Genomic DNA, 27,911 nt, shown 5'->3' on the forward strand with positions numbered 1-27,911 from the left:
TATCTATTATTGTGATTAGTGCAGACAGGTGATCCCCCGTGCACAAGTTAGGCCACCCCATTACAAAAAGTCTGGACGCTCTCCTGCAGTGTCGAAACAAAGTGCAAAGTAAGTGAGGTGTAAGAGTAAGGGCACATTAAAGTTCTCGTGTCTCATTAAAGGTCATTTCTGTTTGTGTCTGCTCCAAACACGTACAGAGCCAAAGTGTCCAAGAGTTCAGATGATTATTTAGGAGCCATGTTTCAAGTGAAGTCTGCTCCCCAAATATGATGAACAGATACGCTATCAAGTGTTGTGTCTTTGTTTTATCGTTTTTGACTTCATTTGCTGTCTTTTATCGTCCTTATTCCTCGTGAAGAACTTCAGGACTGCTGTCAGTTTACGGCATGAGCTAAATGAAATGTTCTTGCTTATTTACATTTTTAAAAATGCGACATTTTCAGACTTTAAACACTTTTTCATCATTGTTAATATCACGCGTCTGTGCACCTCTCTGCATGCAGTCGACTGGACTTGCACCCTGCCTGCAGCTGGGGGGGGGGGCAGTGGACGGGTTAACGCCACCTGCTGTGGCAGATGTCAAAAAGCATGCTGTAAAAAATGTCCGATTATCACAAAGGGGCACTTTAGCAAATCCTGATTATAGGAGCACTTTCATTTATTAAACGCTGTCAATCCCCCTGTACTCTCTCTGAGCGTGGATTAAAACCAGGTAGACACCATTGTCTGTCCAAACAATCCCTCTTTAAGCTCCGGCTGCTTCCTGCTGCCCTGAACAGGGCAGCCCGGCAGCCTGTAATCTCACTCGGGGCTTATAGGTCACTACAACCAGCACACATTCCCATTCATCAACATCATCCCCTCTACGGGGCCGAGGTGATTGGATTTAGGACATGTTTTACAGGGGCAGAAAAAAAAAACACAACAGGGAACTAAAGCGTGTTTACAAGAGCGCTGCTGTGAAAAGGCTCATGTGTTGGAGCGGCAGCCATATGGAGTGGATAACCCCGTGAACATCTGCCCTCCATCAGTACCACACACACACACACACACGCTGCCATCAAACGGCTGGCTTTGACCTTCACATGGTGCACAAGAACATCTGGCCCCTCTTTGACCTCACGGACCCTGACAAAGCATTAAAGCAGCCAAAGTAGCTGCAGAGAAATCGTTTCAAGATTGGAACGAGCTTCACATTTAACACCAGATTAGAAGAACGGGGCCGGTACATGTTCAACACAGCCGGGCTGAAATGACTGCTTCAGATTTGACAACGAATGCACAGAGAGAAGTAAGACTTTGAACTTAACAACCAAAAAAGTATTTTACAAAACGGATCAACGTGTTCTTAAAGTGGAAAAGGACCATTCAGTGTTTCTGAAACATTGTTTGGATCTCATTAGCTCATGAAATGCAAACAGACCAGGGGCCAAATCATCATGGTTTATTTGATGGCCCATGCTAAACCCCCTGACCATGACACGAACAGCCAATCAATCGACCTTTATATGTAAGACGCCAACAATTTCTAATCCAAGTAGTAACGTATCATACAATCCAGGATTGTATCTTAACATCTTCTTGTACTGTCTCGTACATTATCGGATCATACTGTAACTTATCTTTCTGTATCCTGTCTGTTGTACTTTTACATCTCTAATGATCAGGAACTGTTCTGCCAATTGTCAAAGCAAAGATAACACACAAGTCCAAACTAAATCTCCAATAAATAACATGTCTATATCTACACATTAAAATGTGACTATTGAATAACTAACAGTCTAACAATGTCTTCCATATATTTATTTATCAGTTGGACGTTTTCTGTATGAAAAAAGAAAAGTCAAAGTCATTCCATAATACTTCTGAAAGATGTTTTATTGCAGCAGGAGATTTTCTGCATTTTGTCCTTCACATTTTTGCAGAACGTTTGAGAATAGGCATCACTGAATCACTTGATGAAGTGAATCATGGTCGCGGCGTTCACAGGCGGGCAGGCAGCAGAAAGGTGATAATGTATTACCAGCTGTCCTTTGGCATAAATTCAGTCCACAAAGACGCGGCATATGCTGCTGGATCAAATGTCTTTATCCTGGGAGAACTTGCGTTGTTCTCTAAATTGAAAGAGCATAAGGTCCCACTTTCACGCGACAATACAAAGTCCTCACCTCAATAATTGTATCAGCGTGTAAGGAGCTTACTGTAATTACAATATTGTCTTCTCAGGGCCGCAGCCGAAAACATGAAACACAAATCACCCATTTTTGAAATTAAATGGAAACTCGTCTGCAGAGAAGCAACACCAGAGCAGGACAGAGGGATTAACGTGTAAGTCTGGTACATTTAATATTTACAGAACAATCACACAATTAATCTGACAATGTGTTGTGTGTCTAATACCTGAACTGACTGGACCTCAACATTATCAGGGCTGTGCACAGAGGGGGGGGGGTGTCGAAGTGTCTGATCCAAATGTAACCCATCAGGCAGATTTTAAAATATGCACTTTAATCAAAACCAGCTTCTTCCATGTTTGATTATGTGGCCTCCCTGAGCGACTGTCTCTAGATGTTACGTGTGTTCATTTACAAAAAACCCCCTAACAGTTTGCATTTAAGCCAACCAGACACAACATGGAGGAGACTGTTGTTTATTCTGCGGTTGTGTTTGACTTCTGGGAAATATTAACAGATATGAATAAGGAACGGGAAACATGTTTTATCTTATCTCGTACTACCCCAACGTCAAACACCAGCTGGTATCAAATATGAAAAACACCTGCAGATCATGATTTCTTGCCAATGTTTATATTGTGTTTTCATGGTGCCCAGCTCTAAACCTCTGATTCTTCTGGCACCAGGGCCGTGGTTTATTGTAGTTGGTCATCCACAAAGACAACAGGCTCTCTCAGTCAGGATTTCTGCAACGAAACCTCAAATCTTAAGGTTCGATTCCTGGCTCCGGCCTCCTCCTATGAATGTGTACGAACGGATGGATGGATGGATAGATAACATTGAGTCTCCTCTAAATGTCTCACATCAACAGGGTTTAGTTTGTTTTTTTTCAGTCCATCCATTATCTACACCGCTCTGCCCGTTCGGGGTCACATGGGGCTGGAGCCGATCCCAGTTGCCATTGAGCGAGAGGCGGGTACACCCTGGACTGCTCTGCAGTTAATCACAGGGCTGACATAGAGAGACGGACAACCAGCCTCATTCACACATAGTGTAAGGTCACGAATCAAACAAGCATGTTCTGTGGGCACAAAACATGCTAACGCCACACAGACAGTCTCCCACTACACCAACGGACTGCCCTGTTTGTTCTTCCACAAGTTAAAAAATACAGTTCCACCCCCATTAACCTGGACTGTTTTTATTAACAACAACCACCATCACACTCTCCAAGGAAACCATAAACACACAATCGGAGGTGTATGAGGGATCAGCTCTCCTGTCATGAAAACATTTAACGTGCACTTTAACCAAAAACACCTTCTCATCACGCTAGATGTTTTTTTTTTCTTTTAAACCTCATCGTGTGTGTTCATAAATCTGAATCTGGATTGTTACCAGTAACCTCTGACGTTGTTTGCTCCTGAAACAAAACAAACAAACAACAACAAAGATAAAACAACAAGTGCAGAAAAAACTGCACTCAAAGAAAGCCGTTTTACAAACTAGACATAACGGAAACATGCAACTAAAGGTTTGAGGGATTTGTGGGATAAATAACTGACAGCAATAAGTAAAGGACAAACTACAGTGTGTACTGCAATCTGCTCCACCTTTACATTTAAGAAGCACACAATAATGCATTTATAATAATATAAAATTAATTATTCTAAACTAGATCATTTTGCATGATTAGTATTTTGCTTATACGTATATATACACATATATATATATATATACATATATATATAATAAAGCTGAAACTTTTGTCATTTTAATTTACTAGACTAATGCATGACTTTTACTTGTTACTGAGTATTTCTTCCCTGTAAAAACCCTTTTGAGAAGAAAACCACACAATGCTGTAGCTGCAAAAACTTCTTCTTTTGGAGGCCTATAGGGCATCACTTTGGGGTTGGAGGTGTTTGCACTGTGTGAAAAGCATCAGCGACTCTGGTAGCCTTTTCCCTCCATGCTGGTGCAGAGCTTGCAGTGTGAACACAAGATGCTGAGGTGTCCTTTAAAGGGTTAACAGGAGGAGGCGCAGCAGTGGTCAGCTCGGCTCGCTTCTGGGTGGAGTGAAGTTTAGAGACTATGTACTATGACAAATTAGCCAAGAAGACTCAGCGCTATGGCTGAGTGAAAAACACTCAGAGAATTAAAAAAAAAAAAAAAAAAGTCCACCAGGTCTGTGCAGAAACGACAGCTGAGATGAGTGATGTGAGTGAAGACGCGCTGCTGGATTATTTCTACTCCACCGGAGGCAGCTCAGGCAGAGTGAAAAATGCAGATATACTGAAGACATTTAAGCCCTTTATTGGCCACAGTGACTTGCAGTTGCGTGGTAAGTAAAGAGTCATTACATCGCGAAGTTAATCTTCAAATATAATCGCTTTTAAAACAAACAGGAAAATGTGAAGTAAACGCGGCATCAGATGAGTCACAGCTCGGGATGACCTCGTGTTTTGCAGACACTTCTCTTATTTTTGGACTGTTTTGTAAAATGATTCATGTTTTTCTACGAAAGCTAAAACATTCCTCACCCAGTCTGTTTAAAGAAAACGGCTTTAATGTTCCTTCCATTGTTCCCTTGTTTGTTGAAGCAGACATCTGGTTTGCATTAAAAAGCCCCTCTCTCCACAGAGCTACAGTGTCAGCAGCAGGAATTGTGTCATTTCCTCCTCCAGGGTTTTAAGCAGCCCGGTAACTGAGCAGAGTCCGTGAACGCAACACATCACCAAAGTCTGTCACATGAAGGGCCGGGAGTCCCACCTCTGGCAAAACCAGGAATAAGACCCTGTTATTCATTATAGCACAGCTTTAAAGGCTGGGTTGGTCATTATCTACAGATACACTTTTTTTTTTTAAACATCTTGGTTGAAATTGTCTTTAGGTCCTGACAGACATTAATAACTCATGTGCTCTGAAAAAGCAACAAAGAAAACCCATCATCTTTAGAGCTTTAAGTGTGTAAAAACGTCAACCAATGTCTGCTAAGAGGTACCAATCTGATGAACCAATCAAAGCCTCCCTGCTAACAGCTAATGTTAGCATCCCGCCTCCCTGCTAACAGCTAATGTTAGCATCCAGAAATGTATCCTCTCTTGTAAGACCATAGCCTACAACAGTCCTATTCACTAGAAACTGGTTTAATGCTAACTGCTGCTAGCTGTTTTTTATATATAAATGTTTATATAATAAAGCATATTAGCTCATATGCTTTATTCACACGGCAACCATTTTCTTCTTAAGTCATGCTAAAAGTGTGAAGCACCAAACATTGATGCTAATTCCTCTAACCCTTTACAGAAAAGGGCCATAACAAAGGCTAAAGCCAATATCATGTCTGTTTCAGATTAATATTGATTCAATGACTGCATGTCATCGGTGTACCAGTCTGTGAATTCACGTTTCATTTCAGAAGTATGGCGCTGTACTCACCACGCTGGCTCCCCGTTACAGTCTCGCCTCTGTAACGTCTGTTACTACCTCCGAAGACGGTACAGGGGGGCGACATTTAATACATACACAAAAAAAAAAAGTCAGCTTCCCTACGTTGACTTGAAAAGACTTAACATGACACCTGACAAAAATGGTCACTATGCTAATATCTTAATTTGTAAACAACGGAAATAAAAATACAATTTAGACAAGATATTCAAGAAGCCACTTAGCTTATTTTTCAAACTGCTCAAACATAATACTTGATTTTAAAATATACTTGGCATTATTCAAGATGACAACAACGTGATTCATCATCATCATCGTAGCTCTTCGTCGTAGTCGAGCTGAGAGCAGTGTTGCTGTATTTCTTGCAAATATGTTTCACTGTCTCGCTCTCTGCTGTTCCTCTCCTCCACCCACTGACTCTTCAGATCCTTATGCAATCCTGCTCTGAATCATTGCTAACATAAAAATCCTCTCTTGTTTGGCCTCCCTCGACAGACAAATGTTGGCGGTTGCAGCTTCTCAAATGTTAGATGCCGCTTTTCTCCATTTTTACATTACAGCCAATGAAAGTCCTTTGGGATTTCACTGGAGGAAAGTCGGTGTAAAGGGAGACATCATGTGTTATAATGAATCTATATCACAGAAGAGGGAGTGATGTTTTACTGAATATCAGCACTGCTGTGATTCGGTCGGAGGCACGAGGCTGATAATCACGGCAGCGCTGATATCCAGAACAGTCTGTCGACCTCGAGTGTGACGTCACTTTTATACAACAGTTACACAAGCAGAGAAAAGTGATAAAAGTGGAAAATCAACAACAGATGATCTTTTTACTCCACCAACTCAACTATACTGTCACAATTTAACTGTTGCCAAGCAACCGAAACATTGTTGAAGCACAATGAAGAAAAAGCAACCGCAGAGTCCATCCTGCTAACTGTGGATGTTTGAGTTGTTTCTGAGACCCGACAACGAGCTCAGAGGAGGAAACGGGCCCACATATCACATAGAGATATGTATTATTAAATAACCACAAAATAACTCATCAGACATGATCACTCGTTCTTTAGAAAACAGATCCCAGCTTTAAGAGTTACAGTAGAGACCACGTTAGTGAATGATGAGGGCAAAAAAGGAAAAAAAAATCCTTCATTATTCGTAACAGAACTCAGTTCATGGTAATATTGATTCGAGGTCTGTCGGATCATTCGGAGGTTTCAGATTGACAGATAAGGAAAAATACTGTCGGCTCTAAATGTACTAATTAAAGTAAACCAGAGCGCCTGGCTCAGGAGGAGGGATACGTTTTGTGAAAAGTCCCAGTGACGTTCTCTTAAATGGTCACTCATGGAAAGCCTCTTATCCAATCAGATTGCTTGGTTGGAAGTCATTGTTGTACATTTAAAGAAACAGCAACAACTAAGCCATTTGTTAAAAAAGAACAACAGAACAAGTTTGATGCATCCATACAGAACGTTTTACCTGAGCAGTAGAGCATCGTGTTGCTTGTAAATCAGTCTTTTGTACTTGTAGGAGGAGCCTATTTTAGACCTTTTTCTTCATAAGTTGCATTGTTAGGAGAGGACATTTGGACTGTATGAAAAGACCCTTCAGCTCAAAGATAAGGAATACATGTGCAGTTGAAATTGCGAAACATGTTTCAGCCAGGAGACAAATAATGGTCTCGTAATGATTCATCAGATCCATTGAAAAAAAAAAAAGTGCTTTTACCTTTGGCACTGTCTCCAGTGCGAACATATTTGAACCTCCCTGAGTGTTTATCCAAAGTGACCTTGCATCGCAGTTGCCAGCATGTTGGCTCCAGATGCTTTGTCAGCAGTGCAGTCATTGACAGAGGTTTAAAAAAGCTGCCAGCTGACGTGGCTGTCCAATTAGAAGAAGTGCTTCCCACACATTCAAAGTCTGTCCGAGCATGTGGGTGCAGATTTCCAAGTGGTAATTGTGATGATAGTATTTTAATCATAATTAAGTCCACATGCATGACTGGATGTAGACCTTTAATGCTTTTTCATCAGATGTGAAAACTGGGGCACAGTGGGGAGTGTAGCTGTGTTTGGAGGAGGGGGGGGGGGTGTTTCTGAACATGTGTGTGCGTTGCTTGTTTGTGCAGACCTCTGGCTAATAAATAACCATCTCACAAACTATGTTAGTCACTGTGTTGTGCAGAGGAATTCTGTAGCTGGGACAGATGTAAGTGCCTGCTTCCTCTGGGTTTCCTGTTGTTGTGAATGTGAGTCGTGTAAACTATCTCACTCCAAGTGTTCTCTGCGTCAACATCAGGAAAAAGGAAACACTTCAATTGTCCCGAGCCGCATGCCAACGCGCACCTTAAAACGCATGAATGGAATACCTACCCCTGGAAACATTCTTGCAGGGGCTGCTTGATAACCCGAGTTAATCACACGTCTGAACATCTGCTTATCATGTCAACAAAGGGAGCTGGATCGGATATCTGATGAGCCCCGTCAGCTCGTCAGCTGCGGTTTGTTTGGTTCCCACAGGAAAGAATGACTGAAGGTCTTTAGTCACTCCGGTTTTTGCCTTTTGGGGGGATTCTCTGTGATCTTTGCTGCAGGGAAACCACTTTCCTCTCTTTAAGCTTGCAGCCCCCCCCCACCCCCCCTTTTAACTTTGTCTCTACCTTCGACCAAACTCGCTCTTTGCTATCAGTGATCTCGCTTGGTCAGCCAAAAGTGAAATGGATTAAAATGGTTCTGCACGAACCACAACATCTCCCGTCACTTTCACATTTTCACAAGTCTCAATCTGAAAACACCTTCAGAGTGAAGTATTTCTGTGCATTGATATAGTTATAGTTATATTGTGAGGTCTCACAGTTTATTTCTTACAGTGCTTGGAGGCCTAACAGGAAGTAGAATTGGCTTTTTGCTCCCTTGATGAACTCAATCCCTTCACTGGGACTAATCGAGGGGATTTTGAAGCGTTGAACAAAACGTTCAGCTATCAAGCTAATGAAAGTTGAGGAGAGTGAAATGCTTCGTCGCATCTTCTCAAACGAACACCACCTGTAGGATAAAGTTGTGTCTTTAAAGTTTCCCTCAGGGCTGAATCAAGGACACTTCTGGCTTCTTTGTAAATGACGTCCTGAACTGCCAGCAGAATATCTTTAACACCATTCACAAAACCTGCTGATGTTTGGCATGAGAGAACCAAAAGCTACAACAACAAAAAAAAGCTTTCTCATTTGTTGGTTTTCAGGCTCATTCCTGCAGTGCTCCATTAGAAGCTATATTTAGTTTTTCACATCAGATGTTTTTCTCCTGCAGCTAAATACAGAGAGGAATTCAAGCTCGTCATCGACCGGATCGCTGTGGTGAAGTCGGAGAATGTAAGTGAACTTTGTAAATATTTTTACCTTCTGTGGGAAGAAAACTCTTCTCCCATTAACTCTGTGTTCATATTTCCACGGTGACGCATGATCAGGATGATGTGTGGAGTCCTCTGGTTTAACCGTCACGACTGAAGGAGGAGTCGGGCCGTGTTGATCTTTGTTCCTGCAGAGTACGACTGGAAGATGTGACGTGTCCACTGGACTCAATCTTAGATTTAGAGTTTAAAGTTATTCTGTGACAGAGAGACAACAGGAGTGCTTCTGGTATCCCTGAGATACGTCACTTTATTATGTGACAGTTCAAGAAATACTTTGAGTTTGAAAAAAGTTTGAGACTGACTCTTAAATCAGTCTGACAGTCGTTTTCAAACTTTTGCATATCAACAGTGATTGTTGCTGGTGGCGCAGTGGTTACTGCGTTACATCCGAGCGGGCGGCCCGTGTTCGGGCATGTAGCTACTTTTCCACGCGTCATTCTACGCTCTCTTTCTCCCTGATGAGCTGTCCCTCCAATAAAGGCCCAAAAAGGAAGAAAAAAAAACCAATCTTTAAATTGCACCGAGTGTAATAAGTGTTAAACACTGATTATTGACTGTTTATTGGCTAAAGAAGAAGAAGAAGAAGATGCAGTTAAAAAATAAGTCAGGAGATGAAATGAGATGAGAGCTGAAACTGACTCAATAATGAGTCTGTACTTTTCCTTGTTTGTGGGTTTTCATATTCTTCAGTAAATCAGATGTTGTGATGCATCATTAAATGATTCTCTGACAAAACACTGATGATTGCAGAATCCCTGTATGCTCGTATGATCCTTATCGTGGGCCACATGTTGTATCTTACCGTGTGGTAAAGTCCCTGTGCAGAGCACACATGACATGTCACTGTGGTCTTCTGATACGAGGGCGTCGTGTGCTGACTGACTTGTCTCTGCCTCAGGGGGAGAAGTATCTCGTCCTGAAGAAGAAATACAGACAGATGCTGCAAGACCGAGACGTCAGAAACGCCGGGACGAGAGCGGGCGAACAGAGGCATTCTCCCGCCGCCGCCGCGTGGGACTCGACGGACTCTCCTGCTCACCTCAAAGACGAACAGGAAGAGCCCATGACGTGCGGAGATGCTCCCGCCGCTGCAGAGGTAAACATGAAAAAAGCTCTGCTCGGCGTCCTGTCCTCGTCCACACGCCGATGATGACTCAGCAACAACTCCCTGAATGTGCCATCACTCCAGATCACCATGTTTACTCTTTAGATGAATGAGGCGTTTATTTCTAAACAAGGCCGTCTCTGTCAGCGCGCTGTGTGTGTGTGTGTGTGTCAGCGTGTAATGCAGGCTGCACATGTAGACAGAGACGCACAACAGAAAGACGCTGTAATCGAAGTTAGCTTGGATAAGAAAAAGGAAGGTCAAAGGGCTTAAGATAGAGTAATGCACAGAAGCACTTAACTGTCGTGAAAATAAACGCTGTGCAGCGTTAATGCACGTAATCCTCTCGAAGTACTCCTACATATTGTTCCTGCTGTAACCTTTTAATCATAGCTTTAAAAAGATTAATGTGTTTTGATGGGGCAAACATGAAGAGTCGACACCCTCATGGTGAGGAAGAAAAGAGCAGGCTAACTGCTAACCGCTAACTGCTAACGCTAGCTGCGTGTGACCCTCAGTCGGCACTCGACACAGCTAAGCGCTCTGCTCGCTCGGAGGCCACAGGAAGTTTGTGTTTATGACTCGTTCTGCTTCCTCTCCTGCAGGAGCAGCGCACGGCTCCTCTGCAGCTTCCTGCCGTCCGAATCCAAGAAAGGTCCGAGCAGAGCAACGGAGACGACGAGCTGGATAAAGATTCAGGATCAAAGGTGATGAGTCGGCTGATTGAGAGGCAGCGCTTGAATAAACATCAACTTTACAGTGGGTGTTTGGGTCGTTCTGGCTACGACTGATCAGCATGCTGTATGAAATATAATCATCACACTGAAACAGCGGTTTCAAACCCTCAGAAAATGTTTCATAAGCAGCAAAGAAAGCAGCACGGGCACCAACAAACAATGCATTAGAACAAGACAAACATGTAAAAACATCACCTGCTACACCAGAAGGATTTGAATCCAGTCACAATGTGAAAGCTGTGAAACTGTTTTCAGACCATCAGACGGGCTCGCTGCTGCATTGATGACAACCCCAACATCAACTTTTAAACCTTTTATCTGATGCTCATTGTGCTCATTATTATCTACAGCTGTCGTTTCCGTTTTTCATTTATTTCGAGATGATCAGTGGAGAGTCAGAAATCAGAAGGAGAGAGAGAGAGAGAGAGAGAGAGAGAGAGGGGAATGATATGCGAGAAAGGAGCCACAGATCGGACTTGAACCCGGGTCGTCCGCTTGGAGGACGGCAGCCTCCGTACACGGGGCGCACACACTAACCATGAGGCTACTGGAGCCCCGATTCTAGCACCTTTTTAAATTTTGATTTCTTGATGAATAGTCTGTGTTTGTTGCAGATCAACACTTTCCTGCTCATGCTACAGTGAAGGAAACTCATGTGACGCTTCAGTGTTCGATGTGTAAGCAGTAAAGAAGTTTCAACAAGGAAAAAAAGAAAGAAACTGATGGAGAGGTCGCTGCTGTTCCTCCTCTCCCCACCAGGTGGTGCTAAGTTAATTACCTGGATTTGTAAGCCTGCAGTGTGAGGAGTCTGAGGTTGGAGTGGGAGGAGAACCTGATGGGGGGGGGGGGGGGGGGGGGTTCTGCATATAAATGAAGCTGGCTGTTCTGATGCAAAGCTGCAGCATGTTGGACCTCATTAGAAAGATAATCATCATCCGTGCCCATTAAAGAGATTGAGAGATGCTGCTCTCCTTGATGCTGCACACAATAGACACATGAAATATGTTGCTGCGTGTGAATAAAACACTGCCATCAGATTAAGTGTGTTGGCTTAAGGTATTAGTCACACCACTGAAGTGTGTTTGGACGACAGATGCTACCTGGCTGCTAACATGTAGCGACTGGTCACCTGAGGTCGGAGGAGGGATCTAAGGCTCTTAATGTTTCAATAAAATTGTTATCATTCATTGATATCGTGCTCTAAAATGTGGGATGACTCTCAGATTAAAAAAATTAATCAGAACACTTTAAATTTTCATTTTAAGAAGGAGAAGAACTTTGTGTTTTAAACTGTGTTTGAAAGATTTCACCTCTGGATTCAAACAACACAAGTCACATTCAGGACATCAAATCCAGAATCTAAAATTTATTTTCATACTTGTGCAGTTTAACTCAAAAAAAAGGGAATGTAAGTTTATTTCAGGACTAAAGCCCCGCCCCAGCGGTTCAGTTTGGTACAAGTTTCCGATGGCGTTTCCACCGTCAAAGGTTGGGAATGGTACCAAAGTAAGGGATCCATACTGTGAGGGTAGCAAGGGTGCCAATGCAACCCTAAAGAGTCCCTCTGTTTACTGTGTCCCTGTCTTCTTTGTGGAGCTTCATTCATAGCGGGCTCCACTGTGTGTTGGGCTGCGATGATGTCACACTACAGTTCTGCATCCTGCTCACACACTCACCAAATAAAGTCACAGTTGGCTTTAGAAACACATGAAATATCTGAGTTTACTGTAACAAACTGTACTAAACTAAACCGGACCGTTTGTTGGAGGCGGAGATCATTCGGAGATCTCGCAGGATGACAGCATTTTAAAAATCGTTTGAATCCGATTACAGACTCAAGAAACAGCTTCAGTTCTCTGCTGAGGACAAAACTAGCTCAGAAGAAGTCCTGTCCTGTTCGCTTTCAGGACCATTCATCAGTAAGTGTCACTTGGGACGAAGGAGCTTCAAGTTTTATGTTTTTTAAATAAATTTTATTTATAAAAATTTGGGGATTTTACGATACATAAACACAGACAGAAAAGACAAACACAACAACAACACAAGTCACCCTGCCACCTTCAGGAACGAAAGGGAGGATGTGTCCAAGTTTAGATTGAATGATTGCTCATGTCCCAACACTTCTTTCACCTAGTGACTAGAACTAGTGAATTAAAGATAGTTTCTGACTTTTATTCCTAACGCATCTTGCTAAAAGAACTGTCCAATCATCAACATCCTGATGAAAAGTGAGTGAGAAGCCCTCACTGTGACTCTGATTTCATCTCTCTCTTCATGCTCAACAACATTTTCTCTTCTTATTGTCTTTTCTTAAAAAAAAAATAAAAAAAAGTATGCAGAAGTGGAAAGGGCTGGATAAACACGAGCCTGCACTTTTCATGTTCTGCACGCTGACGTGTGACAGTTTGTGGGTAAGACTTAAAAAGCGCCGAGTGTTTGGACATCATGTCTGTGTGATGTGAGAACGACCTGCAATCAAGTCCTCAAAAATAGACTGAGGGAAAAAAAAGAATCCGCCTCAGTGACACTTCTACACAGTGCTGGAGGAGAGGTCCCTTAGCTTGACGGGCTGGGGATGAAAACACACATGTTCTGACTGTAGGTGTGTTGTTGTTGGGTTAATGGTTAATTGGATTGTTATTCATTAACCCCGTATGTGTGAAAGCGGCACCTCCGTCTCGCTGCCTCATTACCTCTCGCTCTGTCTGACACCCTTTTGGTTGCGTCTCGTCAGCTGGAAAACATCACTGCAGTGTGACGGCTGTGTGAATGTGTGTGTGTGTGTGTGTGTGTGTGTACTGCTGGAACCTCACTGAGGGAGCGTTATGACTGACACGGCACAGTAAACTTGTTGGTATTGTCACCGCTGAGTAACAGTCATCTATTTTGTTTTGTTTTTGTCTTTCAGTCTGAGTCAGAGCAAGACGAGGAGAGCACGGGCAGCATGGGCTCCGCTGCCGTCGCTGTAAGTCCTTTATCTTGTCTTCTACCAAAGATTTTCTCTGGATTTATTATGTTTCTGTCTGGAGCGTTTCTTATCTAAAGGAGATATTTTATAGTGAAATACTGACGGCGTTAAGTCTCCCGTGTCTGAGTGTCTTTCAGAGATAGACGAACAGAAGGGTTTGGTTTTTGGAAATCCACATTCACTCTCCCTGTGGTGTCCCATCTCTCAGCTCTAATTCCCTTTAAACCATTAACAGGAGTAAAACAGTGTGCAGTGTGATCATGGGTGTCTCCCACATTGTGTCAGTCGGCCGTGACTCAGTCGTTTGTAGGAAATGGATTAGAGGTTTGTAGCTTCAGCATTATCAAAAGAGGCCACAACAGGATGTGGACAGTAGGGCGTGTGTGTGTGCGTGTGTGTGTGTGTGTGCTGGTCTGAGCTCCACCTCCCGTCTCTGTTTCAGCTGGATCCGATAGAGAAGGAGTGGATCTACTCTGCTGCCGGTGCTCGGGTCCCTGACCTCTCTCAGCTCCTCACACAGGACCCCACGCTGGCAAATAAGAAGGTGAAGCCCCTCCCTCCGCTCCGTCAGAATAACGTGTGTGAATGCGGCGTTATCCCCCCCGACAAGTCTGAAGAAGGCGACTCATCGAACAGTTTTACAGAAACACCAAGGCCAGCACCTTTATTAGTTCTTTAGTTAGCCCGCTCCTCCAAGGAGCCTAAGTTGTCATTTAGCTAATTCTCTTCAGCCATACTCGCTCGTCAGCATTGTACGATGTTGACACAGTCTCTGTACACGGGACGCCAGCCTAATGATTAGTGCGTGCACCACATATTTAGACGCTATAGTTCTGAAGAACCAGTGGCCCGGGTTTGAATCTGACTCTTGGCTCCATTTCCACATCATTCCCAAAACTCTCTTGGAGAATGAGCGTTTTAGAAATGTGTCCTGCTGGGTGGTGAAACAGCTTGTTGACCATGGGAAGTATTGGCCTCTTTAAATGAGGTTATTTACCTGTCAAAGCATTAAATCGAGCCCTTTTTTAACAAGGGAAAACGTAATTCTTAATCTTCAGTTCTTCTGTATTCATGCTAAAAAAAGATCAGTATAGGGAGTCATTTCTGAACGTGTTTGTAGTGGTCTCTACCGTCAGTCTTAGTAAACATCGATCAAAGCTTGCAGTCTGAAATCGCTCCGTCATTTACAGATCTGAGGGATAAAGAAACCTCAAATCAACTCAAACAGTAATCAAACAGTCGACAGCTTGAGCAACACGGGATTCAGTTCAACTATTAAAGCTTGAAAGGCCACAAAAGTCCAAACTCCAGGTGGGGTTTTCATGATGCTAGAAGTTAAACTTTGTAATGATACAAGTAATAATCAAACTATATATATATATATATATATATATATATATATATATATATATATATATATATATATATATATATATACATACAGATGTTTTGAAAGAGCAAAATTAAAAAGCTGAACTCCTAGCCAGCCAAGTTTGTTTAATTTTCTTGGTTTTAAATCATCAACAAATGTAAGCTAACTCCTGCGCTCTGCCAGAACTACGTTAGCAACGTTTCAGGATGTCAACAATGTGTTTGTGCAGGTTAGACGTCGCTCTCTTTTCACCTGGCTGCAACCTCTGGTTCAAAATATGACTGAAGACTGGTCGTTTTCTAAATCTTCCCTACTGTTCAAAAGTATCAGTCGTTTATATTATTTGAAAACGTGTGAATATTGTGAGATGTATGACTTGAGGACATATCAGGTTGGAGTTTGCCGTGTTGGGCTCGGTCTATTAGTCAACTCTGCATCGCTCCATTCACATAATAATGAAGACTTGGTAGCCTGTAGTATCATACCACATCATGGTGATGTCGATGAAAAGATGCAGAGTAGATGAAACCATCGTGAGGTAAAAAGCTTTATCTGCTACCATCTGAACATCAAACAAGCGACTGGAGGGAGGAGCCTCCTGCTCATCCATCCTAGACGTCAGCGTCGTGTCAAAAAGTAAATGGAAAGAACAACAAGACACGCATGTGTGAAAACTCAGTGTGCTCACTGTTGTTGTTTTTTTTTTCTTATTTGACACCGGGCTTAAAGGTTAAATCTTTACCCACACAAGGATACCTTAAACAGACTTTGAAGTTCCTGGTTTGGTTCTGATGTGTAGCTTCTTTGTTTCCATTGTTGCACATGTTGCTCATTTCTCAGACCTCTGCAATCCCTTTGGAAATCAGTAAAATGAAGAAATATTAAAAAAAACAATAATAAACAGGAATCCTCTCTTTCATACAGGTCATTTCAAAAAGTCATTAATCTATTTTTTCTGTTTTCTTTCCTTGTTTTTCGGGCTCAAATCAGGACTTCACCTCTGTGAGTATTAGCAGGGTGTCTTCATGCTATCCGCTCCTCTTACTGTGCAGGGTGGTGAGTTTTATCTGACTTAAAGCCTCTTATTCTCTCATTTTGACTCACTGTGGCTCCTGACTGTGACCGTGGACATCCTTCGTAGGGGGTAAGTTTCATTACTCACACTGCTTTCTGCACCTTGTGTGTGATAACACCTGTTAGAGCAGTGGTTCATGCGCACCCTCTCCAGCAACCGGCCAGATTTCAGCTCTGGGTTTTCTCCGTCTTTCATCAGTGTTTGTGCAGTTCAAAGCGCGATCTCTTCACTCCCAGACCTGCGTTCTGTTTGTGTAACTTTCACAAGCTCATTCTGCCGAGAGTTTCCCCTTAATCGTATTCTGAGAACCCTGTGTTTAAAACATCCAGATCATGCATTTCAAAGGTCCACTATCAAAAGGATTATGAAAGATAGCTTTTTAGCTCCTGTGCCCCCCTGACAACCCAAATCCCTTTATTTGTCTCCCTGTGCGCTTAAGAGATTTGAGCTCATGTTTGTTGTCCCTCCCCTGTGTCACAGTTCTCACACTGTCCTGTGGCCATGGCAGACCACCTTCTAAGAGTGGCCCTAAGCCTCCGCCATCCCCACCCGGACAAGATAGCACGGCCGCCATTGAAGTGTAGGGCGATGGTGGGGGGAGATTAAGGAGAGTCTTAATGCCCCACAAAGACTTCACCCACTTAAAGATAATCTGAAAGTAATAGAGCAGGCTGGGATTAATTGTAGAACAATGCAGGTTGTGTCCCTGGGAAGGTGCTAAGTCCCCCTCGGGCCTCTTTGATGTTCCCCTTTAGCTCTCAGCTCTTCCCTGTTCAGCAGAGGTGGATGCCTTCACAGAGCCGGCGTACCGCAAAAATCACGAGACTCGAGATCATTTATGAGCCTACTGTATAAATCCAGGTGTTGTGATATTTGATCTGCATTTAACATGTCCAGACGTGGCTGGAAGAGTTATGTTGAGTTTACAGAGTACAAGGCTCTAAATCACATGTTTGACCAGGACTGAAGGATTACTCTTCATCCTGGGAGGACTTAAGTGTTTCCTGCTCTGACCAAATGTTTGTTGAGATCAGGTGATTTTAGAGGTATGTGCTTCAAAAAGTGGGGCTAAACATGAGGTTACCTTACACTGAAGACAGGGCAGGATAACCAGGTCTCACCTTGAGCCTGAGTTACACTTTTGAGTTCAAGCTACAACTGAGGAATACAGTAAAGACGGTCTATACACCTAATCTAAAACCCAATGATTAGCATTTGCAGTAAACGTAAAGCCTTAGAAGTTACCTTAGCTGTAGCATTAGCCATACACACAGCTGTCTAGCCATAGCTATAGCTTCAGTCATAACCCAAGCCAGACTCAATCTGAGTCCTATCTTTAACAACAACCGCAGCTGAAGCTTTAGTCATAACCTTAGCTGTCGTCTTAGCCATATTACTAGCCATAGCAATAACCTTGGCCATAGCTTCAGTCCTCAGTCACAGATTTATCAAAAACCAACAAAAACCGTCAGAATATTTGTAGCCCTACACCCTACCTGTAGCTTTAGTGACAACGTCCACCACAACCTTGGGGGTCTTAGCTTTAGCTTTAGCCTTTAGCTATAAGCAAAGCCATAGCCTTAGCAAAAGTGGAGCCTTTGCTTTTATCAATATCTCTAGAAATAGCCCGAGCCGTAACCTCAGCCAAATATTCAGTTGTAACCGATGTCACACAGTAATCCAAGCCTCAAATTATCTGTAGCCTTCGCCATTGCCTCGGTCATAATCTTAGCTCTACCAACAGTTTAGCCTTAACTGTTATCCTAGCGATAGCTTCAGTTGAAACCTTGGCCTTCGTCCTCGAATTAGCTGCAAACCCGAGTGAATCCTTTTGTACTTTAATGCTGTTGTAGCTACACATTGTGCTGACAGTGCCACAAAACAGGGATTCCTCTGCTTCATATCTTGGCAACCAAACTATCGATTAGACTGAGATTAGCGCTAGTTTGTAGCAAGCTGATGCAGTCTGTTGGCATCCACATGAAGCTAAAAAAGATTTGTGTGTGTGTGGTGTGTGAAGATTTTGCTGTAATTTCAGGAAAAGTTAAATTTATTCGCTCTAATTTTAACAAGATTCGGTGCAACTGCAGAGCAGCAGACACAATTCAAAGCACATCAGGCTTAATTGATCTGAACATATCTCGCTCTAAAGTCTCTTCTTCTTCTGCTTCTCTCCTCATGACGTGGCCCTGTGCTCCTGCTGTGACGGACTTCCTCCTCCACACAGTTTGTAAGTACATCATTAGCCCATCACTCCTCTCTGTCTTCCTCCACATCAAGTGTGACAGCTCACTCGCCATTGTGTGTCCTGTCCATGTGAGCCCTCTTTAGCCTCCGCTTCCCTCACCGGGGCGGGTGTGGTGGGGGACAGATATGTCCCTGAGTGATTGGACAGGTGAGGGTGGTGGGACGGGGGAAGCTCACCCCAGTAGGCAGGAACAGAGACGCATACAGGGAAGGTGCCGCATCCTGTTCAGCCTCGTCCATCACTACTGCCCACCGGGAGACCCGCCGAGCTGCCTGTCAAACAGCCCTTCAGCCAATCTGTCTTCAGATGTGACAACGGGCAGACAAAGGAGACAGAGATACACAAGCCAGACAGCATCTATCACAATCTGTCTGCCAGACGCTTGACACTGAGAGGTGTAGCTACATATCGCTTTACGACTTTCCCTCCAGTCGGTAAAAGCAGAAATATTTCTCCTTCCAGCTGCTGGAGAGGTTTGTTGTGCTACCGTTAGCGTCATAGCTCCGAAACACGTTCAGCTGGTCCACAGATGTTACTTGACTTCTGACTTTATCTGCCTTTGTGTGCCACGTAGAAATGAAAATTTAAACACAAGAAAAACTTCTTCTTTTTTTCACATTTTTTCCAGTTTTTTGCAGAACAAAGAAAAAGCTTTGAATGAATTAAGAAAAGTCATACTGGGCCAAGCCGTCCTGGGTTCATGTCTGGTCCTCCATATTTCCTGCATGCTCCGACTCTTTTCTCCCAACCTTTTACTCTTTACTGGTTGGGTCAAGTCTCATGTACACAGGCTATAGTCCTGAAGGTTTAATTCAAACTTGCAGCTCCTTTCGTGCAACTTTCTCCCTGAATCTTACTCTGTCATCAGTTCTACCCAAATATAGGCATTAAACACTCTAAAGGGAAAAAAAGGAGGCTTTTGACCTGAGCACAATGCATCTTGGGAAACTGGTTTAGATAGTGGGGGCAACATGCACCAAACAGCACCTGGATGGGGCGTCAAACCCACGACCCGTGCAACAAGGACTACAGCCTCGATTCACGGGGGGGGAAACGCTCGACCACCTGCACCCTGCAAAGTTTATTTCTTAAAAAGTCGGGTTCAATAAGCGTAAAAGATGTAAACTAAAAATCATGTTTGAAGTGCATCAAACATCCTCAGTTAGGGGACGCGCTCTGAAAAGATGCTTGACGCATGTGGTTACTTGGCCCACATCTGCACCGACGCTTTGCTTTCACCTGTTGATGGCCCATAATTACACAGCTTAAAGTGTTGCAGGGGAAACAGAGGAGATCACAGATGTGGTCAAACAGGTGGATGTGGTTAGCAGTTTGTGTTGTAGGTACATGTGTCTGTTATTTTCACATCTTTGTGCGCGGACATGTTGGGTGTATCTCTCACGGTCGTGTCCCGGGGCCCCTGTGTTTCCCTCCCTGACGTGTGCTGACAGTTAGTGGGTGATGTCTGGGTGGGTCTCCACTCTGCAGGTCACACCAACATCATCAATCTTCCCCCCGGTGACAGGTGGCCGGGCCCCCTCACTGTGGGCACAGTGCTGTGTTGTTTTGTAATTAGGCTCTGTTAGATGGCAGGAAACCATCTCTCCTCACTGTTCCCTCCATCCATGCACTCCCCTCCGAGCACAGCTGGCTCTGTGCCCTCACACAGCCAATGGGAAGCTCCCCGCTCAGCTTCGACTACTTGTAATGAGGCGTCATTGATAAACATACCAAGACAATAGTGCAGAAGAATAACGCACAACTGGTTTGCCTTGTCGTACACAGACCGCTCTGCACTGGGCTGCCAAACACGGCAGTGAGGACATGGCTACTCTGGTGGCGAACGCCGGTGCTGACGTCAACACCAAATCAGTGAGTGCATTTCTGTCTTCACACGGTGGGCAACAAGGGGCACTCCAGATATTTGAAAACAGCCCCATCAGATGAATACCTTCTACTTTGACACCTAATGCTACCATTTTTTTTGTTACATACGTCATTTTAAATACTTGAATCCCAACTGAAGCTCACCTCGATGACACCCAAAAATCAGTTTCACTTTTTGGTTGAATTCTGTGCAATGAGTAAATTTAATCAGTAATATAATCGTGCCTTAGCACTTGCAGAAAACTCCTGTCAAACGGACAAACTTTTCCTTCGTTCATTTCCCCCCCCCGCTGAGTTTTTCCTGATTTGAAATCTGATTTGAAAACGCAGAAGGGTATTCTCCGGAGAATTCACCTGGAGCTGATGGGAGGGGGGAGAGACGTTTATACACTGTGACTGCTGCACAGTGCAGACAGTCTGCAAAGGGAACGCTACGATCTCCGTGCACATAATCACACGGCTGCATGACGTTTTCTGTTCATCAGTGTGTTCTTCGCCGCTCTTTGTGATTCTGCCAAACTACACGTAGCACGTAGCAGACATGTGATATGAAGGCAAATATTCTCTTTGTAGCCTCGTTAAAAGGTCACTGTCGCTCAGTCTACTCTTTACATCTTAACCCCCCCCCCCCTCAGAGCAGTCCTCTTGGAATGATCTAGACATTTTCAGGAGTGCATATGTGAAAACAGGGGAGTGCCCCCCCGCTTTAAATCTGCTCGTCACTCCACTTCTCTTCTATTAGACGAACACGTTCACTGATTTCTTGATGGTGTTCTTTCTTTCAGCATGTGAGTATCCAGCTTTTCTACAGAAGTGCTGATTGTGTACAGTAAGTCTTTCATTCATAAAAAGCTGCCGTTGTTTTGTTTCTTCTTCTTCTTCTTCTTCTTCTTCTTCTTCTTCTTCTTCTTCTTCTTCTTCTTCTTCTTCTTCTTCTTCTTCTGTCTCTGTGACGTAATGATCCTGAATGATGTGTGTGAACATCCAGCTGTGAAAATGTATTACAGCAGCACGTGTTGCTGGGCTGCAGCAGCGCTCCGCTAATAAATCATGTCATGTCATGTTAATTGTCTCAGCAAACAGTGCGTCTATGTGCCAGCACGCACGACCAAAAACGACGACGCAATTTTCAGGGAATTGCGAGGCAATTATGTTTTTGTCATTATCCCGTGTTTCCATAACCTTTTGCTAATTTGTGTGTTTTTTTTCTCACGCTGTTTTCATTGGCTGCGTGTTTTTTGGAACCCGGGACCCTGCAGGGGGTAGGTACTAAAACCCTTCCAGCTCTGAGATCAACGTGACACGTGTGTCCGTGTTGACGCTGTGTTTGCATTTAGCAGCACTTAAGAGAGAATTACAACAAATGTAAGATTTTGGTCTCATCTTTTCGATTGTTTGATGGACATGTTGTTCTCCTCCTCTTTCGGTCCTGCAGGGTTACACTCCTTTACACATCGCAGCGTTGCACGGCCACCAGCATATTCTAGACCTGCTCACAGGAACATATGGTACAAAATGATTTCATTGATCCCGGAGATAAAAGCACGTGTTGCTCATACATTTCTTTTTTTTTTTCTTCAATATATATAGATATAAATAGATATTTTGGGGCTAATAAATCACTTTGTTCTCGCTTTGTTTTAATGTATTTGTAAAGCACTGTGAACACCGCTATATAAATAAACTTGCCTTGCCTAAGTGCTAATGCTAACTCTTTAACGTTGAGGAGAAATTTGTATGTACTAATTCAAAACGAGATTTTGAATCGAAAATAATTTAAATCCTGTCGTGACGCCAAGACCCCTCTTCAGCCCTATTTAAAATACAAAGGCGTCATTTTATGTGTTTTTTTCAGTGATATTATTTAAATAGAAAAATCTCACATCAGTGTTTAAAACCATCTCCAGTAAATGATCCTTCACATAATTCAGACTTGTCTTCCATGCTAATGGATGCTTTCACAGTAAGGGTTTAGTCAATCTATTTCAGAGTGACAGTACCAACAAATCAGTGTTTTTGTTTACTTGTGGATCAATGGGTTGTTGTTTTGTTTTTTTAAGCTTCGGGGTGTAAAGTGTCGGTAAAGCAGCTTACCTGCTCCTCACATGACCAGTCTCTCTACGGCTTATCACAGACGACATTTTCTTCAATCAGGTGCCAAAGAAAACTTGAGGGACTACAGCGGCCATCTTGCCTGCCATTATCTGAAAATCAAAGAACCAGAGGGTCCAGAAGAAGAGTGTGAGATACGTGAGTGTCTCCTTCCTCCGCTGATTCATCAATATTTGATGCATGTTGTCTGACTTGAATTATTAGTGCTGGTATGAATTTGATAGTGTTTTCCTCTCTGTGAGTCCTTGAGTCATAGTTGTGTAGTTTGTGCATCAGTAAAGCATCTTGTTTTAAAACAAGCTGTTTCATTCTCTAAATTAGCATAGCATCGTAGCGTCCTCGCTTCCGTTCCCCTCTCCAGTTCAAGACTCTCGGTTAAGGTTGAAATAAGAACCGTGACATTTACCGGATGAATGAACTCTTTTCGTTTCTTGTGATCGCAGAGTTTCAAGTCACTCAGGCCAGAGAGCGAAACAGGAACAGGAAGTTGGTGTCGCTGTTCCACTCGAAGAAGAAGTGGGGATCGGCTGAGGATCTGGCTCCCATCGAGGAGGAGAGGACGGCGTCTCATCAGCTCGTCCTTCCTCCGTTCAGACCCAGGAAGTTCTCCCGCTGAGGGAACATTTCCGACCGCTCCACTCACACACCCAGCAGGTCCTCACAATCACTCACATGTATTCACACATGTAATAGGTAAGCCTATGTGTATGTACGGAGTGTTCACACATCCAGCTTCTCTGATTACTGGACAAAGACGCTCTCATGTGGAAGAGTCAATCTGAATGCTCACCACTCAACTATTTCTTGAAGCCTTTAAAATGTTAGCGCTAATGCTAATGCTAAATGTGTCTGTTGCCTTCATGTTTCTGAATCAGCTCAGGCCACACTGATTCTTTCAGCGTTGTTGGTGCTACAGGGAGCACTGGAAACATGTCCGCCTGATTTCAGTTCATCTTTCTTTACTGACTGAAAACCAACAAAAACCCTTCTGCACCTTCTGGAGCGCTGCATCCTAAAAATAGGTCACTACATTTGTTTTTAGATTTTTTGGGGGGAAAAAAGAGTACAACGTGAATTTTGTGTGGATTTTTTTTTTTTTAAGTTACAGATTTAATTTGTCTTGCAACAGGAGCTCGTATGTGTGAGAGAGTAAAAGTAAGCACAGTGTCTATGTTGATCATAAAGAAGGAACAGTGTGGCTCTTTGACGTGTGTCTGGACGTATGAGGCCTTAAAAACACAGACAGCAAAGTCAGTTCATGTTGTTCTTTAAATCCTTTCTTGGGATTTTTTTCTCCATATGAAAACATACATTTTTTATTTTTACTTCTAAACCTGATTATTCGGAGTCTTAGATTGATTTCCTCCGCAGTGATTTAAATTCTCGTCATCACAGCGTACAAATCAGTTCATGGTCAGAATTTGATTTTTTTAATCTCAACTTCACTCGAAGCTGAGGGACTGTGAGAAAGGTCTGAGGAGGGTTGTCCAAAAGTGTTTTACACTCATGTTTTAAAATGATGCAGTCTCCATTATTTCTTCTGATGCTTTAAAAAAAAAAATTAACACTTAAAGTCACATTTTAAACCAAAACTTGCCCCGAAAGAGGAAGACAAAAAAACATTAACAAGGATTTTTTTCTGATATTTAGAGAGTGCAGGATTCTGATTTTTAATGGTAAATTAAAAAAAAAAGTCAAATGTACCAATATATATTCTGAGGATTTTTATTTGTATTCATGCTAGTATTATACTGAAATTTAAAAATCTGGCATTAAAACATGTTTCACTTTTTAATGGCGTTAAGACTGTTAGTTAAACTCTCATAGCAGGGCGTCACTAGCCCAGAGCCGGCAGCACGGGTTCAAATCTGACCTGTGGCTTCTTTCCCTGCATGTCAGTCCCCACTCTCTCTCTCTCTTATTTCTGACTTTACCTGTCGGATCTCTAAATTAAAAAGGGAATAAAAACGTTTTTAAGCAAATTAATTAAAAAAAACAACAAAACAACAAAAACCCTGAAAAGTCCAAAGAAACTTAAACTTTTGTGTTTAATTTTATCAAAGAAATTAATGCTGCAAATCTTTCCCATGACTGTGTTCAATGTTTTCATTCATATCTTTTTATTTGTTGTAAAAAAAAAAAAAGCTCTTCTAAACTTTTTCAGCACCCTTGTAAAACTCTCTCCCCCCCCCTAAATAGTCTGTCACATATTTGCACACTATTTATATAATGAAGATATTTTGGTATTAAACGGTATTTTATATCGAGCTGTGTATCTGTGTCTTGTTTTTGTTGCGTGTCCACTTCACTGACACTCTGGAATAATCAGCATCAGTCTCCACGCGTCTTTGAACTGTCTCGGTTGCTCACACAGTGTTTCTCATAATGCCCTTTTTTTTTCTCTCTCTCTCTCTCTCTCTCTCTCTCTCTCTCTCTCCTTTAAATACAATAACGCTGCTTTTTTAAGCCGCCTTTGATCTCACTTTAACTACCTGACTTTGCGGGCTACAGATGGAGTAAATATGGGCCCTGCTAACTCTCCATACGGCTTTAGACCTTAAGTCCTGATTAGCTGAAAAGGGCAGCACTTGCTTTTGGGTCCTGGATATCAGACAACACAGAGGGGAACAGAGGCGAGTGTTTTTGTGCTTCATTTTTGAAGCAAGGATGTTGGGGGGGGGGATAAGAGGGAGTTTCTGTAATAGATACTTATCTTACTGCCCTCAAGCCCCTCAAACAAAGTCCCCCTCTGAAGAGATTATAACCCAGGGAGGGCACATTAACTCTAATCCCATGCTTTGAGGCCTCGCACCCCCATACCACCCTCTGCCCCACTTATTCCAACCCTTCTGTTGTTGGGGGGCTACCTTGTATCTGGTGCATGTATGAGCAGGGCCTGTGGCTACACGAGGCTTGTGTGTGTGTGTGTGTGTGTGTGCGAGTCAGGGGGGTGGAGGCACTGGTTCAATAGCACGCTGACTCTAATGAAAAGCATTGAGGGGTGCATACTGCTGTGTAACTGATTCCTCTCTCTGAAGAGATTAGGCGCTACATTGTTGGTTCAGTTGCTCATTTCCATGAGAGCACAGCCTCCCACCAGCGGCCGCTCGCCTTTGTTATTTTGAGTTGGAAAACACAGAGCCCAATGTCCCCGGCTTCCTTGTTACCATTGTTTCACAAATAGGCCAAAATGTAGATGTCATGTCACAGATGCCCAATAACCTCATTAGCTGCTCGCTGTGAGGCTGAAGACCGAAAAATAATAAAACAGGCGTCAAGTTAGAGCTTCTCTACGTGCGTGTCGCGACTGTCATTCAGGTCGATTTTTAAACAGAGCACAGTACAGTTTGTTTTTTTTAACTCTAAATGTGCCATGTGAGGTGGGGAAGCCGTTTCCAAGATTGGAAGATAACACTGCTGTAAAGGTAAAACAGGGAGGAATGAATGGATGTGACTTTGCTCGACAGGAAATGACTCATACGTTTAGAAATAACATGTGAACACGTGTGTTTCTATCAGCCGTTAAAGAGGAGCAACGATGCCCTTCCTGTGCACTCCCAGTATATATGAACGTCATCATTGAAAGCTGTAGACCTCAGCATGTGTAACGACGCCTCTCTGAACCGAGGCCTCGCATCCTGCACGCCTTTTACAAGTTAGCATGGTCCAAAGTCGAAACTCTGCATTTATGTTGCACTGTCTGCAAACACGTCATCGCTAAAAAAGAAGCGTCAAACAGAACCTGCATGAGGTTTCTGTTTTGGACCTTTATTGTAGAGATAGGACAGTGGAGTGGGGAGAGGAGCCTCCGTACGTGTAGCGTGTGGGCTAACCACTTCAGTACCGACGGTCCACCTGGTAGCTGTCATACTCTCTGATAACTGTTCGACATTTAATGCAGGATTGTCCGTCTTTCTGATACAGGTGTCAGAGTCTAAACGGGTTTATATGTTGAAACATAAAAAAAACACAACTCCGTAGATCATGAGAATTGATCTACTTCGATTTTTATTTTTTTTTGTTCATCTAACTGTCCGAAAGATTCAACCTACTGAAAAGATTTATGAAAACAAAGATCTCAGAGTGAAGTATGTGAAGCCACTTCATGCTGAGCAGCTCTATGTGGGAAATGACTTCAACAATAAATCCGATTTGAAAACGTTGCTTCATCGTCTGCAGCTCTGAGGCGGCCTGCAGCAAGAAAACTATGTTGAAGGTGTTAGAAAAAAAAAAGGGGGGGGGACTTAAGATTTCATGTGGAGGATCCATGTAAGGATTTCACCCTCATCAGGACAGACACTAACTTCCACGCACGCGCATAAAAAACGTCACTACTCCATGCCACACATGATGGTTAGAAACGGGGTGCTGCGACTTTACAAGCTCTTCTGCAACATTGAGCACGCCGGGGAGCCGCTCTGACCGGCTGTGCTAACTGGACCAGAGCTCTCCAACCGAGGGCTCCTGCGGGGCCGCAGCACTCGACACAGGGAGACACCAGCACCAGCAGCAGCTGTCACACCAAGCACACCACGGCCCTGCCAACGCCGCCTGTCACTCACCCAGCAGAGGGCCGTCAATCAGCCTGCACCCAGGAGGGAGCAGGGAGGCGGGCCCCTGGCCGGCCCTAAACAAAGACATACTTACATTTGCAAGCGGTTTCAGCGCCGCGACTATTTAGAAAGAATGATAGAGTGGTCCTGATAAGAGTAATGACAAAGGACAAAGAGTGGGAGGGGGGGTCTGGGAGAAGGGGGTCAGATAGTAAAGAGGTGGGAGAGCTTGATAACATTCACACTCTGCTTACATCTCTCCATTTGTGAAGCCGCCCCAGGAAAATCTCATTAAGGGAGGAAAATTGAGGTTGCGGTTGGAAGCCGTGATGCGTTTGTGGTCAATCGACTGTTTTTGATCGGCATCGTTTAAAATGTGCTCGTGAACATTTAAACTCAACTCCATTTACAGAGCTCACTTCAGGCCAACTCACAGCTAGAAATACAACAAACACTTCATACTGTAAAATCCTAAACAGCCCAGTGAAGGTCACATTTTGCAAATCATCGAATCACTTTAATGCAGACAAAAGAAATAAAAGCCATAACAGAAGAAGAGTTACGATACGATATACGACACAACACGAAACAATACGTTAGAAACGATAAGATACAGAACAATGAGATGAGATCCGTTGTTGTTTTTTTCATTTATATATAATTTTCTGTCGTTGTCAAAATCATATATGAGTGCTTTGCACAGCGTGAAAGGAATATTAGTGTGTGAATGTTCGCGTATCGTCACGGTGAAAGACGGCAAGGACCTCAGGAAGAGTAGCTTCTCACTATGTGGAAGCTAATGAGGATCCAAAATAAACA

At 43.2% G+C, this 27,911-nt stretch overlaps 1 protein-coding gene across 1 annotated transcript; it reads left to right on the plus strand.

Annotated features, from left to right (window-relative positions):
• Positions 1-4,212: 4,212 nt before the first annotated feature.
• LOC306834258 (uncharacterized protein) lies at positions 4,213-24,806 on the plus strand. The gene is made up of 11 exons (XM_079360092.1): positions 4,213-4,518; positions 8,933-8,994; positions 9,934-10,131; positions 10,746-10,847; positions 13,786-13,842; positions 14,288-14,389; positions 20,326-20,412; positions 21,612-21,689; positions 21,863-21,935; positions 22,582-22,677; positions 22,983-24,806. Exons 1-11 carry the CDS (start codon positions 4,386-4,388, stop codon positions 23,153-23,155), a joined length of 1,161 nt encoding a protein of 386 aa, XP_079216218.1. The 5' UTR covers positions 4,213-4,385; the 3' UTR covers positions 23,156-24,806.
• The last annotated feature ends 3,105 nt before the right edge of the window (positions 24,807-27,911 follow it).

The sequence above is a fragment of the Symphodus melops genome (genome assembly GCF_947650265.1).
Source record: "Symphodus melops genome assembly, chromosome: 13".
Lineage (NCBI taxonomy): Eukaryota > Metazoa > Chordata > Actinopteri > Labriformes > Labridae > Symphodus > Symphodus melops.

What these genes read in the sequence shown, in the direction of transcription:
- LOC306834258 (XM_079360092.1), top strand. Translation starts at nt 4,386, where the DNA reads ATGAGTGATGTGAGTGAAGACGCGCTGCTGGATTATTTCTACTCCACC. An exon ending in ATGCTCCCGCCGCTGCAGAG is followed by an intron (nt 10,132 to 10,745) that starts GTAAACATGAAA and finishes CCTCTCCTGCAG; the next exon opens with GAGCAGCGCACGGCTCCTCT. An exon ending in CCACGCTGGCAAATAAGAAG is followed by an intron (nt 14,390 to 20,325) that starts GTGAAGCCCCTC and finishes TGTCGTACACAG; the next exon opens with ACCGCTCTGCACTGGGCTGC.